The sequence below is a fragment of the Dromiciops gliroides genome, chromosome 3 (genome assembly GCF_019393635.1).
Source record: "Dromiciops gliroides isolate mDroGli1 chromosome 3, mDroGli1.pri, whole genome shotgun sequence".
In the NCBI taxonomy this organism is placed as follows: domain Eukaryota; kingdom Metazoa; phylum Chordata; class Mammalia; order Microbiotheria; family Microbiotheriidae; genus Dromiciops; species Dromiciops gliroides.
This window is the reverse complement of record NC_057863.1, coordinates 202,811,250-202,830,505: the sequence shown is the minus strand read 5'-3', so window position 1 is coordinate 202,830,505 and position 19,256 is coordinate 202,811,250. Positions and strand designations below refer to the sequence as shown.

Here is a 19,256-nt window from a genome sequence, read left to right as displayed (position 1 = left end):
TCCAGTTTCTCAGTCTCAGGCCCCCATGTGGGTGCATGCCCCCTCCCTCCACTCTCCCTCCACTGTCTCCATGCCTTGCTCCCTCCCTTCCTAACATCTGCAAGCTAATTTGCCAAGTGAGGACATAAGAGATGATGTGTACAAGAGTTCCTAAAGCTGGAAAAGGAGACAAGAAAGGCTATATACAGAATCAAGATTTGGTTATCTTGTAGCTGCATGGCACCTATGAGAACCTCATCTCTGAAATTCTAGGATTCCTTGATTGGTACCTTATTTATTGCTATAATTTAATTGTTACATACAATACTATTAATCGGATTAAATATACTTCTGTTTTGGTTCTGAAATGGTAAATTTAGGCCTTACACAAACTAATATAAGATTTCCATATTTGCTCTGAAATTTAGGTTTTAATAATTGTATTATTCAAATATTATGCATATATACATATATTTAAATGTTTATATATACATGCTAAACTAATTTTTTGTAAAAATTCAATTGAAGACAATATCCCTTTCCTCTAAGAGAATATTTGTTACTAGAAAAATAGAAAATAGATTTTTTTTCCTTCAAAACTGCAAGAGAATTGATTTGGATATAACCACACTTTCAAACAAATGGTTTATTCATTCCTTCAACAAATATGTTAATTTGTACTTTATGCAAAGTATTTTCAACATTAAAGGGATCTTTGCTTTTCATTTGTGCCAATGAGTCTACTCAGATAATTTCCTTAAAAGTACAAAATAATGAGAAGAAGATACAAAATTTCCACTGATCCTTTGTTGAAGAAATAGAGGTTGTAGAAGGTTAAATTAGTGGTCAGACATCTTTCATGAATAAGTGTAGTGTTGGTTCTTTCCATGAATTTCTTAAAGCACTATCAGCTTTTGAAGTAAGGACACCTCATTTTACACTTGAATGAGCCAGGATTTGAGTAAAAGTGAAGATATTGATCAAACAGAATTGATGTTCCATATCCTTAACAAATATTTTAGGAAAGAGAAAATATCTATGTCAGTGCCAAGATTAAACTTCCTGATGGGCAATCTTACAAGCACTAGTACTTAAAGCTTTTAGAGCCATTGGGTCAAAAATATGTGTACTTTACTAAGGGCTTTAAAGATGAAGGAAAAGAGAACTTTCAGGCAGTTCCTTTACAAAAGCACAATCATTATTTAAACAATCATACACAGACATACCATAGCATGTTATTCTCTTATGGAAAAATGTCACCACCACTGACATGATTTCATGTGACAGATTACTATTATTAGGAGGAAACATATACTGGATTAAAATGATTAAATCACTGTAGATTTTACACTTTTTGTGTGTGTTCATAGAAAAGAGAAGACAATATGTTCAATGGAGATTAGATCACTGTGATCCATAATTTTTAGACAAATCAACAAACCAACCACCTTAAATTTCCAGTCCTACCCCCAACCCACATTTTTATTGGTGGGGGAGGGGCTTCTGGTTACTTATTTATTGAACACAATGTTTAAGGAAAATTTTATATAAATTCAGATCAGATCAATCATATTTGGAATTTACCTGTCAATTTATCATTTTTGCCATATACTTTTACACAGAATCACATAACTTGAGAGTTTAAAGGGACCTTTGTAGCCATCTAGTTCAACTCATGTGAAAAGAATTCCTGCTTTATTGTACCCAAGTAGTCATCATTCAGCCTCTTCTTGAAAACCTTAAGAACCATCTTTCCAGGCACCCGTGTCCTCAAAACTTTGCCATCCTCGATGCCTCACTTTTGCCTCTCCATCTCCATAGATTTCTAAATAGCATCATTTCTACTTCTAACTTTTCTCCATATTTCTCCTTTTCTTTACTCACACAACCTCATTCCAGTTCAGTCCCTCATCACTTTGTACCTGGACTATTGTGATAGCTTCCTAATTTCTCTTCTCACCTCATGTCCCTCCCTTCTCTCATCCATTGTTCATATCCCTGCCAAAATTTCTTAAAGTGAAGATATGACAGTGTTACTTATTTAAATGGAAATATTACTTCTCTAACAACAAAGGATTTTTTTTTAATATTAGCATAGGATAAAGGAAAATAAAGTAAACATCCTCATTTACATTTTTCTACTTTATACTAAATTTTTTTTTCTGGATCCATTTCATTTCCTGTATTGCTAATATGCTGAGCCTTTACAATTTCTACTCATTTCCTCAATTATTTACAGTAAAATGACTCATAAAAAGCAGGCATTGGCTCGACACAAGAGCAGTTTCTACACAGATTCATTCATTCAGTTACTGAAGTCTTTAAAGACTTACAGCCCCCTTTATATTTTCCAATTGATGTGTCAGGATACATTAGGTAGTTGCAAGGCTCTTAATAGTGTCCCAGCTTTATTTCCTCCTCTATAAGCAGTGACTTTGTTCTTAGTCCTTTTTTCCGCCTTTAGTAAACCTTTATTTGTCCACTATCTAGATGAGGACCTCATTTGGTCCATAAACTAGCCAAAATTACCTGTTTCTTTGCTCTCTGTATTTATATCATATACTTGCTCTATGGTTTTCAAAGAACTTTTCTTACTGCAATTCTGTGTTTGTGATAAGTAAGTCAAGTATTATGATTCTCTATTTTAAAATTAGAAAACCGGCTCAGAAAGTTGAATTGCTTGTTCATGATAACTTGGTAATTTCTCTCACTTCTTTATTATTTATGTGAGTATATTCTCCTCAAAGCACTATCCCATTCCACCCATTTGCATCCTAATCTGAAACATGAATTTCCATCACTGCTTTGTGAACTACTGTGTCTTCTGTGTCACAGAAAACTTAGAAATATACAAGTTTCCCCTTCCCTTCCCTTCCCTTCCCTTCATCTCCTTGATAGTCATCTCTATACAAAGTCTTTATACACACACACACACACACACACACACACACACACACACACACACTCCCCTTTTAAATACTTAACTTTTTGCTTGGAAAACATAAAGTGTGAAAACCCTAGTATGGGTACTAATATGTTAAGACTCATTCTATTGTCCACTCCTGTTTTGAAAGTAATGAAATATGATCTCAAAATAAGTTGATGTTAAAATAAATGAACTTTTAATCAAGGCCAAATGTATTAATCATTTTATTATCAGTTCTCGTATATGGTATTTTCCATAGAGTAAGTTTAGGTGCATTGGATTTTACGAGAGTCTAAGTACAGAATTTTACAAGATTTCACTTTTTTCCATTTCAACTTCCTTCCTTTGGTGTTTGTGTGTGTGTGTGTGTGTGTTATACATTTGGCTTGTTCATATTAACTCTTGCTATATCCATTTATATAGTCTCCCCATGTTTCTAATCTTTTCATAATGATTTGGCTAAACATCACACTTTTCCTTTCCTCATTGATGTTGGCATGTCTTTATAAATCATTTCATATTACTTAATTGCTTTGTATCATATTAGCTTAAACTCCTCCTGTAATTTATTCTCATATATTTAATATATTTAGTACTTATTTTTTCTGAGTTTCTGTCCTTCAGAAACGACATTATTCATTTATTCTCTTTTTGGGGGGCGGCAATGAGGGTTAAGTGACTTGCCCAGGGTCATACAGCTAGTAAGTATCAAGTGTCTGAGGTCAAATCTCAACTCAGGTCCTCCTGACTCCAGGGCTGGTACTTTATTCACTATGCCACCTAGCTGCTCCCCCCCCCCGACTTATTCTTAATCTACATTTAAATATCATAGGAAAATAATTTTACTGACATTCATTCATATCCATTATTTTATTTTGTAATTCTATATTCATTATTAAATACATAAGGAATAAAATTGCTTTATAAAATGGAATTGTGTTGATTTGTAATATATATGTGTGTGTATGTGTGTGTGTGTGTGTGTGTGTGTGTGTGTGGCTACCTTTTTTAAGGATCTGATAAGTCAGTATAGAATGCTGGGCTTCAATTTAAGATTATTACAGAAATTAGTCATTATTTCTAGGGGACTGAAATGTATAAAGAGCATTTTAGTATTCTCATGTTTGATCACTTCCACAGGGGGTTTCTTTAACTAAGCAAAAGACAAAGGAAAAACACCTTTAAAGGTTTGAATCTCAAAGAGAATTGTTTTATATTTATTTATATATTTTTTAAAAATTCATCTCTATTTTCCATTGAGAAAAAGGGGAAAATCACAATACATCATGTTTCTAAACATAATTTTTTTGCCTTTAGGATATTTTAGAAAGTTTATTAGAGGAACTCTGAGGCCTATCTGTGATGGCAACATAGTGAATAACAGATAAAACTATTGTACAAAAATAGTCCTCTATTTTGTGCTTCCATATGTAGCAATAATTTTACTTCTTTATTTTCATTTAACAAGAAACAGAAAACCCAAAAGATAATTTATGGGTTAACATGGATATAATGCCTTGTCCTTTTGTGTGAAACTAAAAAATTTTAGTTGCCTCATTTTCTTTTTAATTTTCACATGGATTTATTTTTGTTTATTATTATTATTATTATTTGCAGGGTAATGAGGCCTAAGTGACTTGCCATGGGTCACACAGCTAGTAAGTGTCAAGTGTCTGAGGTCAGATTTGAACTCAGGTACTCCTGAATCCAGGGCTGGTACTTTATCCACTGCACCACCTAGCTGCCCCCTGTCTCCTTTCTTATTTGAAGAGAAGGGGAGAAGATAAGAGGGGAAAGGAGTAGAGTGGAGAGATAAAATTTTATCAGATTCTTATAGAATACTGGAGAAAAAAAGGAACTACTTTTTTCTTGAGAATAAAAAATTACTAAAATAGGCTAATAACTAAATGCATTCTAGGCTAGGATTATTATAAGCTTTCTACTGTTTACAGCATCCTATACAACATGGATTTCTTTTAGAGTAGATTTTAAGCTAATAATAAGGATGTTTAAAATGTAGGTAGTTCATATTTTTCCCTAAAAGTTTCCATTTGTCAAGTTTATTTCTGTCTCATTTTCTTCACCAATTTTTGTTCCCTAGCAAAGTAAGTGAAAAGTAATTATATAAGATTTGTTGGCATCAGTAGTACCTGTAAGTTTCATAGTTTTGTTCTATTTTGGTTTGCTTAGTCTATGAAATGAATCTAGACTATTTTTCCAACCCTACAAAAGTACTGGATATTTCAACTATGCAGACACAAGGGCAAGACCTTTTTTTTTTTGACAATCTGTGAGACTACATTAAATTGATTTAGTAAATGCAAAATGAATTTTATGTTTACTAATTTAATTTCTCAATTTCAACAGAAGCATCAGACATATATGCTATTATGCAGTTGTATTTTTTCTGCAGTTAAGATCTGAATATATGTTAATTATTTTATATATATTTTATCTTTAATTCTAGGGAGAAAAAAGATTATCATTTCTCTAAATTTTTTCTTATAAATAATGCTAAATATTGTGCCATTGAGAACACTCCATCACTCTTTGACATTTCTATAATCAAACTTTTTTCTTAAGATTTAATCAGGGGCAGCTAGGCGGCACAGTGGATAAAGCAAGGACCCTGGGCTCAGGAGGACCTGAGTTTAAATCCAGCCTCAGACACTTGACATTTACTAGCTGTGTGACCCTGGGCAAGTCACTTAACCTTCATTGCCCCCACACACACACACACAAATTTAATCAAAAGCCAATAAATATATATTAAATGTGCTTATTATTAAATGCCTAACAGCTCCACCCCTCACATGCAATCTTTTTTTTTTGATTCTCTAAAAAGCCCACTATAATACCTTACACATAATCCTTGACCAATGAATCTTTGTTGAATGAATTAATAAATATTTACTTATCAATAGAACACACCTTAAGACTCCTGGGTGCCAATATCACAGAGCTGATTCATATTCATTTAAGGCCAAGAGGTAAGATATACTTCTTTTTTCCCCTGCAGGGCAATAAGGGTTAAGTGACTTGCCCAGGGTCACACAGCTAGTAAGTGTCAAGTGTCTGAAGCTGGATTTGAACTCAGGTCCTCCTGAATCCAGGGCCAGTGCTTTATCCACTGTGCCACCCAGCTGCCCCCGGTAAGCTATATTTCTAAAGAAGTTCCAACAGAAGTACTTATTTAAATTTCTGAAATGTTAACTTAAACTTGGTTGGGTTTTTTCCTATATGATTTGGTTTTTTTTACTTTTAAGGACTGAAATATTGTGATTTTGTTATATAGATACAGCAAATATCATAACCTCTCTCAAGAGGACTTGAGAGATCATGTAATCCAAATTACTCACTTTACAAGTGAGGAAAGTGAGACCCAGTGAAGATCTCTTGGAGCAGGGCTGAGATTTGAATCCATATCCTTTTTTGTCAGAATGAAGTGTTCTTTCTGCTGTACAATAATATATTTGACCAGTATCTGATAAAATTTGAGCTATTCTTTACTACAGTACTGGATTTCTGAGGGTCTGCCAAAAACCTTAACCAGGATTATAGGATCATATATTTAGAGTCACAAGGGACCTTAGAGGTCATATCATTAAAATCTTCTTTTAGAGGTAAGGAAAATGAGGCCCAGAAAAATCAAGGAACTTGCCTAGGGCCACACAGTCAGTAAGCAGTAGAGCCAGGATTCAAATTGATACTAGGATTGCAGATTCAGCACTCCAAGTACACTGTTCCTTCCATCATATTATAGTGGGTGCACCTTCTCCCTCCCCCTGCCTTTTCAGATCCTTTATATGTTCTGTCTTCCCCAACAAAATATCTCTTAGCACAGTACCCTAGCACTTAGGCAGTTTTGCTTGCTAAAAATTTTGGCAGACTCTATGCCTTACCTAAACTGGCATAATTGGTTGTTTCTTTTCTATAATGTTGCATTTCCCCATGCCTTTTTCCTACCTCTTGGAATCCCTAGTGCACTTTAAAAGCTTAGGTCAAGTATAACCTCAGAGAAGCACTTTGCAATTGTGTCAGTTGTTACACTGCCCTTGTGGATCTCTCATTTTTCTTCTTTGTATCTTCAGTGTTTGGCACAATGCCTAGCACACAGTCGGTGCTTACTTTATGCTTATTGATTGTAATTCAACAACAGATGGACAAGAGGTGTAAAAATTATGTATATAAACTTTGGTTACAAAATTCTTCCCTATATGTTGTTGTTGTTGTTCTGTCATATCAGACTCTTCATGACACTGTGGACCATCCAGTCCATGGGGTTTACTTGGCAAAGATCTTGGATGGTTTGCCATTTTTTTCTCCAGTGGATTAAGGCAAACAAGTTGGATGAAGCTACTTACTAAGTTTCTGATTCTATATTTGAACTCAGGTCATCCTGACTCCAGGCCCAGCATTTTATCCACTGAGCCACCAAGCTGCCTCCTATGGCAATAGTATGAAAAAATTAATCAGATTCCCCAATAATAGAAAATGATTGGATACATAATTTATATATAAAAGTGAAAAGACAATTTGCAAGAATGTATTTAGAATGGGTCAGCTAGGTCTTCCAGTGGATAAAGCACCAGCCCTGGATTCAGGAGGACCTGAGTTCAAGTCTGGCCTCAGACACTTAATACTTACTAGCTATGTGATCCTGGGCAAATCACTTAACCCTTATCATCTGGCAAAAAAAAAAAAAAATATATATATATATATATATATATACATATATATATATATATATATATATGTAGAATGTGTGTTTTTTGGTATTTGGGGGATTAATTCCATTTTGGCAAGTATAGAGTGACATATCTCTTTGTACATTAAACATATTTTTAATAATAAAAATTAAAATAGTTAGCTTGTGTATAGCTCTTTATGGTTTCCAAAGTACCTAATTTTATCCCTACAATAACCTGGAGTTAGGTACCTTTATTATCTCCATGTCAGATGAAGAAACCGAAGCAGACAGATATTTAAATGACTTATGCAGGGTGGTATAGCTAGCAAAAGTCTGAGGCCAGATTTGAAGTAAGGCTTTCCTCACCCTAGGTCTTGCATTCTCTCTACTACACCACCTAGCTGCCTTTAATTTTAATCTTTCTGTTCAGTTAGAGAGGCAGTGTGTTTAGTGGATAGAAAACTGGCCTAAAAGACACTAGTTCATGTCCTATCTCTGTCAAGTCACGGAACCAGCCAATGCTTGAGACAATTCTCTTAAGATTCTAAGTTGCAGGAAACATGGTGACCTTCACTGGTAAAACGTTTTATTTTCACGGAGGAATTCTCTCTCCTTTTGAAACCACAGGTCTAGTCATTATCTTTAAGGCTTAATTATGACTACTGTGGAAATGAGCATGTAAAAATTCTTTTTTGGGATCTGTTCTACTCTAATCAGATGTTTTAAAAAATGTTCTCTTGGGTTAAGTAGAACTAAAGGGAAAATATTTGGGGAGAACATTATATTTCACCAAATTTATGACTTCTCCTGCAGGTGCACAGGACAATAAGAGGACAAACAGTGGTCAAGTAATCGAAAGTGTTCAAGCTGCCAACTTGTAAAATGCATATTAGAAAGTCCCGGGAAATGGTTGGTGTCATTTTTCAATCACAAACCACTTTAAGATACGTAGTAATTTTGTTGCCTAAAGAGCAAAACAAAGAAAACAAAAACATGGAGAAATCTGTGTAGAAATGCTCTATTATACTTTTGATTGATAGATGCTAGCAAAAAAAAAATGTAATCAATTATTTTTTTTACATGCAGACCTGATTTGAAATGTCTCTGAATAATAAAGGTTTGGACTACACATTAACCATTTGAACTAGATAGCTGCTTTGATAGATCAAACTTTGGCAGCAAATGAACCCACAAGTTTTAAAAGTTATTTTGCATTTAAATAATGGATTTCATATTTTCATCCATCATTAACCTAATTGATCTCATTTAAACATGCAAATTATGGCACTGTGCTTTTGTGCACAGATATTATTTTTTTTATTGCTCACACTTAGAATCTCTTATTACAAGTATTTATTAATTTAAAACTTTTTTGTTTTACATGGGATCTAAGCATTTAAATGATTTATAATTTAAATTCATCATGACCTAAAGAAATAATGGTTTAGTAACATACATTATTCTATCTATTAATTTTAGACCAGTTTCTCAAATAATGCTTTTGGGTTTTGTTATTATTTTTCTAAGACAGCATGCAAAATTTCTCAGAATGGTTTCATTAAACCAAACATGTTCCAAACTTCCCTTCATTTTACTCTTTAAAAAATATTTGACTTGGTTTGTGTAATTATCATCTATATAATTGGTGGAAAAAGAACTTGTAGTTACTCTTAATTGTTTTATTCCCTATGTTTTCTACATGATTCCTTCTGTTAGTGCTGATACAGTATTCCTGCTGAGAATTAAATAAAAACTGACTCATACAATCTGTTACACTAAAAATATGAAGTCATACAAGTAAAAAAAACCATATTATTTCTAAGGGACTTAAGTAAACCAGTAAAATGAATGAGATATTTCCCAAATATATTTAGATTTACTGAACATTGCTACCTGTTTATATTATGTAGGAACTTTTTTTACATATTCCTATGATTTGTGATGAAAAGGCTGCATTAAATTAAAGGTAAAAAGGTTAGTAGATAGCACAGTCGATAAAGTGTCTGGCCTGGAGTTAGGAAGACTCATCTTCACGCGGTCAAATGTGGCCTCAGACACTTTCTGGCTTTGTGATCCTGGACAAGTCGCTTAAATCTGTTTACATGAATTTCTTTATTTATAAAATGGGCTAGCGAAGGAAATGGCAAAGCACTACAGTATCTTTGCCAAGAAAACCCCAAATGGGGTCACAAAACGTTGGACATGACTCAAAAATGCCTGAATTACACGCAAAAAAACCCCAATGCATCTTAAATATATTAATTAAAGATAATCTCTGCCATTTGCTAATAATTTACTAGCATTGTTTTTAAGGAGACATGTTTAGGGTTTGGATATGTGTTTTGATTGGTATAAAGGAATTCCAGGTAGGGAAACTCATTTCTATAAATAAAGGTCATAACCATATCTGCAATATGTCACTTCGGAGAATTTTCTAAAGCAATGAGAAGTTAAATGACTTGCCCAGGGTCACACAGCTGGCATGTGATCTGAATACAGCTCTTCCTTGCTTCATGGCAGAGCCTCCATTTACTATATTCACTGACTCATTTGTTGTCCTTAAATAATATGAATAATAATTGTTAAGAAGTACATATCAATGCTTTCTTATAAACAGCAATATCATTGCACAGTTTAGGAAAAACAAATAAATTAAAATGACACACTATCGCCATGGGCACTGTAGGCTAGAAATCCCTAATTAGGAACCATGAACTCCAAATACAGGGTTTCTCATGCAGAACTTAACATAATGATAATCCTTCATTTCCAAAGATTATTGCAAAAGGCTTTTAACTAGTCTCCTTGTCTTAAGTTCACCCTAGTCTCTGATTAGAGGTAGCTAGAGGGAGCACTTGCCCTGGAGTCAGAAAGATTTCAGTTCAAATCTAGCTTCAGGCATTTATAAGCTCTGAGGCCTTGGGCAATTCATTAAACCTCTATTTGACTCAGTTTCCTCACCTATAAGATGATGATGATGATGATGATGATGATGATGATGATGATGATGATAATAATAATAATAATATCATTTGCTTTCCAGGATTGTTGTGATGGTAAAATATGATGTTTGGACTGTGCTTTGAAAAATTTCAAGTGCTATTTATATTCAGCCAGTCAATGAATAAATATTTATTAACTGCCTACTATGTTCCAGGCACTATGTTAAGTGATGGAGATAGTACCTATCATAAAGGATCTCACAATCAAATAGGGTTCCAGGGAGACAAAAAGCAAACAAATATGTACAAACAAGGTATACTGTGATAAATAATTAAGGCAGAGAGGTACTGGAGTTAGGAGAGGTTGGGAAAGAATTTTTGTAGATGGGATTTTAGTTGGTTCTTATGAGAAATCAGGAAAGACACTAGTGGGACTGAGGAGGGAGAGAATTCCAGGCATGGAGGACGGGCGAAGAAATTATCTGCAGCCAGGAGATGGAGTGTCTTGTTCTGGAACAGGAAGAAGACCAGTGTCCCTGGAATTAAAGAGTGCATGTTGGGGAGTAAGGTGTAAGAAGATGTGAAAGATAGGAGTTGTCTAGGTTATGAAAGGCTATAAAAACTGTTGTTTTTGTTGGTAAATTATTGCTGCCAGTGATTTTTCTTAAGCACACATCTAACCATATCAATAAATTCCAGTGGCTTCCTCTTACTTCTAGGATCAAATATAACTCATTTGTAAGACTTTTACAATCCTTCACAACCTAGTTTCACCCTATTTGCATGGCTCATTTGACATTACACCTCCTTCCACAATTGTTGATCTAGCCAAAATGGCCTTTTCTCCATTCCTCCCTCATAACACTTGAACATCCCTTAAAATTATTTGAAATGGTTATTCTGAGTGTATTTTATGCATGGGGAACCCAAAAGGAATTTGGTAGGACACCTTTGCCTATTTTTGCAGATAGTTTATGTAATATCGGAATAAATTGTTCTTAAAATGCTTAGTAAAATTCACTTGTGAATCCATTTAACCCTGACTTCTTCTTCACTTCACACTCCTAGAATCTCTCCGTTCAAGAAGCATTTCAAGCACCAACATCTACATGGATCCTTTTCTGAAGCATCCAACTGCTACTGACCTCTCTTATAAATGTCCTTGTATTGAACTACTTTGCATTGTTTTTATATTTATTCTGTACATACCTATATATGCACTTTTTTTGGCTTCTCCATTAAAGTTCTTTGGTAGTAGGGATAGTTTCATGCATTCTATTTGTATCTCCACTGCTTAGCATAGATTTGGCATAAAGTAGGCACTTAAATAAATGCCTGTTCATTGATTTTGGTAATCCCCTGCTATTACCTAAAACTCATCTATGTCTTTTTCTACATTGCTGTAACTTATGTCATACCAACCATAGGAAGAGTATATAGAAGACAGGAAGGGAAAGGGGATGTTTTGTTTTGTTTTGTTTGCTATAGGTGTGGTTCCTTGGTTCTCTTTGCATGTGTTCTTATAGTGGGATGGGGGACCCCAAGAAACCCAAAACCCTAACTGCCAAGGAATCTTTAAACTTCCCCAAGGGAAAAACAGCTCTGCCTCCCACCTCAGGAATGCAGTGTAGCCCACACAAAGACCCTGGTCTGCAAGGAACAAAGATGATATATTGATATAAATGGCTGCTATTCATATTACAGGCACTCCTTACCAGTTCTTTCCCTTCTCAATTGTTTTGCCCCTCCTAGCTACTTTGCATCCCTTCCCAGTTGTTTCAATCACCTCCCAGTTGTTTTGATAGCTTTGTTTATAAACATATTAAAGAGACCAGCTCTTCTCTTACTTAGAAGACAGTTTCCATAGTGACTCTGTCTCCTGGATATATATCTCTTTCTCCTGATAAATCTTTTTTTTTTTTTTTACAAGATTCACAGTGAGCCTCCAATTCTTTGGGTGAGCTAGCCCTCCTAAGCCAGGTTACAAGTTCCCTCAACATTCCAAGTTGTAAGTATACATTTCCCATCCCATATCTAAGCCAGGAGATTTTGAAACTGTGATAGGCTTCCCTACCATTTTCTATTTCAACCCTGCTTCTTAAAGCCTCTTTTCTGTTTCTGACCCTCTCTCACACCTTATGGGACATTAGCTGGAATACAAAGTTAGAAGCCCTGCCCAATAACAAATATAAGCAAATGTACTGATCTCCTGGATGCTATCTCCTGGATGGAGTGATCGCTTACTTTCTCTGGGATCATGAACAAAGCATTTCACCTCCCAGAGTCTTGGCTGCCTCAGCCCTAAAATGGGGTCAGTGATACATGGGAAGGGTCTAAGGAAAGAACTTTGGAGAGATCTACAAATGTGTTTTTGTTATATTATTTTACATACTCATGGAGTCTGAGGAGATCTCAGTAATCTGGGAGTTTTTGTGGGGTAGACACAGCATCCTGGGGACTAGTTTAGGCCCTTCATAGAGACAGAATTTTTCCTTCCAGATAAAGAAAAAAAAGCAAAGGAAAACCTGGTGATAATCTCTGTTATCTTTCATCCTCAGGGATGTTTTAAGGCCCCACCTATGTATAACTGAAACCTACTTTACTATGGCTCTGAGACCAGCTGCTGAAATTGCCCCCACTGACACAATGGGAAATTTTGTACCCTAGAGGGACAAGCAACATTATCATAAAATAATTTTAATTAAGTTCCTCCACATGCATGGTGGTATACTAGATGCTGTGAAAAAGAAATTAAATAGATTTTTTTTTCTCTGCCTTCCAGAAACATATTCACTAAACTAAGACAAAGTGAAAGGGTTTGTTTTTGTTTTTGTTTTTGTTTTGTTTTATAATTGGTCTGCCATCCCGTGGGGATATACTGTGTGTGCATATACATACACACACACAAATATATGTAGGTGTACATATGTATGTGTATGCATGTATTCATACATACATGTGTATGTATGTATCTCTACATCTATCATCATTAAATCTTCAACAAGTGGAGCCCTTAATAATTCATCATGTTTCCATGCTCCTTAGTAACATATATTTAATGAATAAGCTCTTCTAGAATTCAGTAAACTAAAAAGGCAATTACACAGCTAAGAATACCCACAGTATATGCCTCAGCTTCTTTCTGAAATCTGTAAAACCAAATTACCTTGATTTTCTTTCAATTTTAGGTTGAAATTTGAATTTCATGTAATCATTTAACTTTGTTTTAATTTTTTCTTATTGGTTTTGCCTATAAGGCAAGAAAGTGCGAGTAAAGGAATTCTGATGCCCTTCATTCATTATAACATATGAAATCATTTTAAAATTATTTTTTTTGAGGCAATTGGGGTTAAGTGACTTGCCCAAGGTCACACAGCTAGTAAGTGTTAAGTGTCTGAGACTGGATTTGAACTCAGGTACTCCTGAATCCAGGGCCAGTGCTCTATCCACTGCGCCATCTAGCTGCCCCATTTTAAAATTATTTTAAAGAACTACTTGATCAAAGGGAGAAATGAGAAATTATGAAATTGAAGTAACTAAGAAAGAAGCATATAAAAATTTTTAAATACTATAATTGATTATAAGTAACTTAAGTTAACAACGTATTACTTCACTATACTGTACCATTCACAGACTAAACAATAAAATGCCATAGGAAACAATTTACTAGATTTATCTCCAATGTAAGAAGACAAAGTTAGCCCCGATTGACCGATTTGAGTTTTGGTCATGAAATCTGTCAGTCTGACAATAAATAAACCTTCTGGGGGGCCCTTTGTGCTACAGTGGACAAACACTGCATTAAATAGATAAATGGTTCAAACACAAGCAAAGGACAACATAGATTTGGAGAAAGTCAAATCTCAAATAGGACATTTGTATGTACATAGAGTATTGTATGCATAAAAATACATATGGGAAATGAGTTTTGCATTTGACTTTTCAAGATATGAAGCACTTTCAACCTTTTTTCACAGTAATAAAAACAAGATAATATCTTCAGGGCATATAAAAACCTAAGATTATATAATGGTCATCCCTTAAAAACCTATGGAAGGGCTTAAATACAATTTAAAAATTAGAATTCACGTTCTCCAATTTTATTCTCACTTTACCTTTGCTTTTTATTTTGTCATATTCTGATTGTAGTAAAGTTCTATTTTTTTTTTTTTTAGAAATTTAAAATAGAGGGGTGTATTTACTATGGGCATTAAACTACCCTTTTTTGGATTCAATTGTCCATGCCCTGTTGAGGCCTGCTAATATTTTTACTTGGTTGTTCACAAAAAAGGCCCTGTTTTGGGGTTTTTGTTTTTTGTTTTTTGGTAATCAACAAACATTTTAAAAACTAGTCTTTTAAACTACCAAGTTTTTTTTTAAACTTTTCTTTATCAATAATGAGATTCAGATAAGTCTTCCTTCTCTGTGAATACCATTAACAAGAAATGGTTTTATTTAATTGATCTGAATTCTGCTATAAGATAAACAATGTGGATTTGCTTTAAAAGGTAAAGGAAAGATTTAGTGCACAAGTTTAAGGGGAAAAAATGTTTACTTACAGTGTATTTCTAGGACCTGCATTGCTACCTGAGGTGTGGAGTTTAGAGATTCATGGTCTACTCTGCAAATTACTTTTACGCCATCATCATTTCGATCCACTCGGAAATCAAGTGTACTGCTGACAGTGAATGTCTTGCGATTTGCATCCTCTTCTTTTAAGTATTTGACATCTGAAAGCAAAACATACCATTTATAACACTGTGACATTTTCTTTCAAAATATTAACAGATCACATTAAATTGAACAATTTTATGAAATTTACTTTCCTCCATCTTTAGTTTTTTTTAAAAGACCAATTGTTTGCTGGTTTAGCATTCAATCCATTTCAGACTGAAAAAGAAAAATACAATGATTTGCTAAAATGGATTTAAATAGAGCAATTTTAAAATGAAATAAAGGGAAAGATTAACAAAATAACATTCTCTTTCCCACATTCTCCAAATGATCTTGATTACAAATAGATACAAGCTTTCTCTGCAGATCATTTGGGAAATGTAGACTCCTTTCTTCCTTTCCTTAGAATTAGCAGTTTCACTTAAGGGAATGTTTTCTTATTCTAATAACAATAATACAATATGGGGTGGGGGAGATTATTCATATCTATCCATTTGTAGAAGAAGGTTTTATAATGCATAAAAGAAAGCATAAAATTGTTGAACTATGATTTAAACATGAACAACATGAAGTCAGTGAACATATTTCTGGAGAATGTGCAAGATAAAGGTGTTGTCATCTTTGGCTACCAAAGGAGGGAATAGGATGACCTGAGCATTTTGAATATTCAAATGTGTCTATGTAGTGTGAACTCTGCTTTCAGATAAAATGTTATTCAATTGTTGAGGAATTCATTTCAGCATGAATAGGGATATACAAATTTTTATTGATCCTTATGGATCCTAAAACCCATATAAGCTAAAAGAGCACAATGTTAGATTAAAAAAAAAAAAGAAAAGAATCCTTCTCTTACCATTTGGAATAATGGTTCATCACTCATTAGGCACTGAAAGTACAACTAAGAGTTATTTCTTTGTATAAATCTTTTTAGTAATGATTTCATTTATTTTGGAATTTCTTACTCCTGAAGTAGCTCAAAAGTATTTGAGAATTTTGATAGATCAGAGGAGGAATCAATAGTCTGAGGCTAAAGCACTCATTATAACAATACCTCAAATTAATATTAAAGGTGGGGGTAGCTAGGTGGCCCAGTGGATAAAGCACCAGCCCTGGATTCAGGAGGACCTGAGTTCAAATATGACCTCAAACACTTAACACTTACTAGCTGTGTGACCCTGGACAAGTCACTCAACCCTCATTGCCTTGCCAAGACCAAAACAAAAAACCAAAACAAATTAATATTAAAAGTGCTTCTACTTTACCTATATTCTCTATACCCCTCTACCATTCTTCTCACTCCTTCCTCTGTGCCTTTTAAAAAATAAATTACATGAAATATTTTGTTTAAGTGTGTATTACATATATAAAAAAATAAATGACACAGTAGGACAGTAACATTAGTTTAGCCAGAGGACTGGGGGAAGTTACAATTCAAAGATATATTTCTTTTTCTAGGTTACCTTTAAAGAAATATTGGATATGTATTATTCAGCACAAAGCTATTTATATGGCTCATTGATTTTTGTTTATTTCAGCAAAAGAACAACCTTGTCATATTGATTTGTCATAATAAAGATCTTTAAATTTTAGTCGAGGAATAAACAGATGAGGTCATACTTGCCTTCTTTCAAATTGTGTATGTATATTTATGTGTTCATAATCATACATTAGATAATATTTTGCTTAAATAAGTTCCATTATAAAAAGGCATTCTATTTCCTCAGCTGTTTTTATTAAAATAGTATATCCATGAGATAAAGGGAAAGAAGGACTTCTAAAAGAATGCAAATACCTACATCTAGTTTCTATCAGAATTCTGCTTTTTAATTCTGAATAAACTACACTTGGTTTAGGATTTTTTCCTTCCCATTGGCTTGGAAACATATGTCTGCACAACATCTCAATTTCTGATGGCCTAATACAGTTCCTTGGTTTTTAGCATTTGCAAATTAAATTCTGCTTTGCTACTATAACAATAAAAATATAAAGTTCTGATTTCTGCTAAAGTAAAATCATTGAGTATTGATTTAGTTCTTTGCTAATATGGAAATCTACTCATTTCTTCTGAACTTCCCAATTTGTCAATAATTTGCTAAAAAAAAAACCCTGAAGAACTAATTTCCTTTTATTAATACAGTTTTTCTTTTTCCAGATTTAGAAACACAGCAAAGAGAAAATATTGTCTCCTAGCAAGATTATGTTTTCCTCTTTAATTTCCTCTTTCCTTCCTTTGCTCCTTTCATCCATTTCTTTATTTGGTTTCTTTATTTCATATAGGAGGGAATTGAAGCAGCTCAAACCAGGGTTGCATATTCATCAGCACAAGAGTTATGACCTGCTTCATCTCCAACTTGGGTCGGTTTGTTCCTCCTTAGGTGACCTGGTGATACTTGCTTCCTGGTATTCCCCATTTTAATTCTGAACTTAATATGGATACCCCATTGGCTTGGCCCCTTGCAAATTCAGAACTCTCTGTCCCAAGAGATTGAGTAGCTTCAGCGTCTCTGGGCAGAAAAGATTAGAAAAGTATACCACCATACCCTAACCAGAGGGGTGTGTGTGTGTGTGTGTGTGTGTGTGTGTGTGTGTGTGTGTGTGTGTGTGTGTGTGTGTGTGTGTGTAAAATTTGACTGGGCAATGAGGGTTAAGTGACTTGCCCGAGGTCACACAGCTAGTAAGTATCAAGTGTCTGAGGCCGGATTTGAACTCAGGTACTACTGAATCCAGAGGTGGTGCTTTATCCACTGTGCCACCTAGCAGCCCCAAAAGTTTATATTTTCAAGAAATGTATAAGAAACATTTTTTCTTATTCAGTTTTTTTGTTTTTTGTTGTTGTTGTTGTTGTTTGGGCAGGGCAATGAGGGTAAAGTGACTTGCCCAGGGTCACACAGCTAGTAAGTATTAAGTGTATGAGGCCGGATTTGAACTCAGGTACTCCTGAATCCAGGGCCGGTGCTTTACTACTGTGCCATCTAGCTGCCCCTCTTATTCAGTTTTTAACAAATGTTGTGTTTATTTGAAATGCAAACCAACACATCTATTTTCTTATATATTTTCTTTAAGAATGTATCATTTAGGGGGCAGATAGGTGGCACAGTGGATAAAGCACTGGCCCTGGATTCAGGACTACCTGAGTTCAAATCCGGCCTCAGACACTTGATACTTAACTAGCTATGTGACCCTGGGCAAGTCACTTAACCCTCATTGCCCTGCAAAAAAAAAAAAAAAGAATGCATCATTTAGCTTAATTTTAACTGAAAACATACAATCTGCTGTTATTTAATAAAAGGCTCATAATAGGATATTTGAAAAATAAAATGTAATCACACAAATAATTTATTTGAAAGAAAAACTGAAGCACTATTTGCTTTTTAATTTTTTATTATAACATGACTTTTATTAAGCATTATAATTAATAACAATAGGCTAGAAAATATAGAGAGAGAACAAAAAAGGAAAAATAATATTTGGCTTTAGAATTTAGGATATAATTTTCACAAAAGATTGACATTGATATAACAGACAACATAGGTAGTCCTTTGCTAGTTGAAGGAAACTTTAAGGGCTAGTCAAAATTATTCAGTTTCTTCTTTTGAGTTAAGGCATTGTCTACATAAAATGCACAGTTAGAATGCATCTCTTTTGTTCAGGAAGAACTAATATACACTAACACGCTATCACATTAGCCAATATTAGTTTATCATTTCCCCAGCATACTTTGCAGGGGATTGGGACATAGGACAAAAACAGGGGAGAGAGTGAAGAAACTCTATGTCATATATATCTATCTAAATGGGGTAAGCCTTTGTTGAGATGATTTAGTAAGGATTCCTGGAGTGGAGGGTGGGAACCATCAATACTTACTTGATAATATTGTTTGGACACAGTCCTATATACTACATGTATATATTTTAAAATGTTTTTGAAGAAGAAAAAGATTAGCCAAACCTATGAAAAATAAGGAATAATATGAAAGAAAATCAAGAGATAGAAAGGAAAAAGAACATGTCCCAGAAAAGATGAATTTCACTTGACTCTAAAGAAG

The 19,256-nt window shown here is 34.2% G+C and overlaps 1 protein-coding gene across 1 annotated transcript in view; it reads right to left on the bottom strand.

Annotated features, from left to right (window-relative positions):
- The window catches only part of CADM2 (cell adhesion molecule 2), a 1,340,404-nt gene that overhangs the window by 158,725 nt on the left and 1,162,423 nt on the right, over nucleotides 1-19,256 (bottom strand). Inside the window, exon 7 of the mRNA XM_043991897.1 lies at nucleotides 15,097-15,267. Coding sequence (XP_043847832.1) covers nucleotides 15,097-15,267 — 171 coding nt within the window. The remainder of the gene's footprint in view (nucleotides 1-15,096; nucleotides 15,268-19,256) is intronic.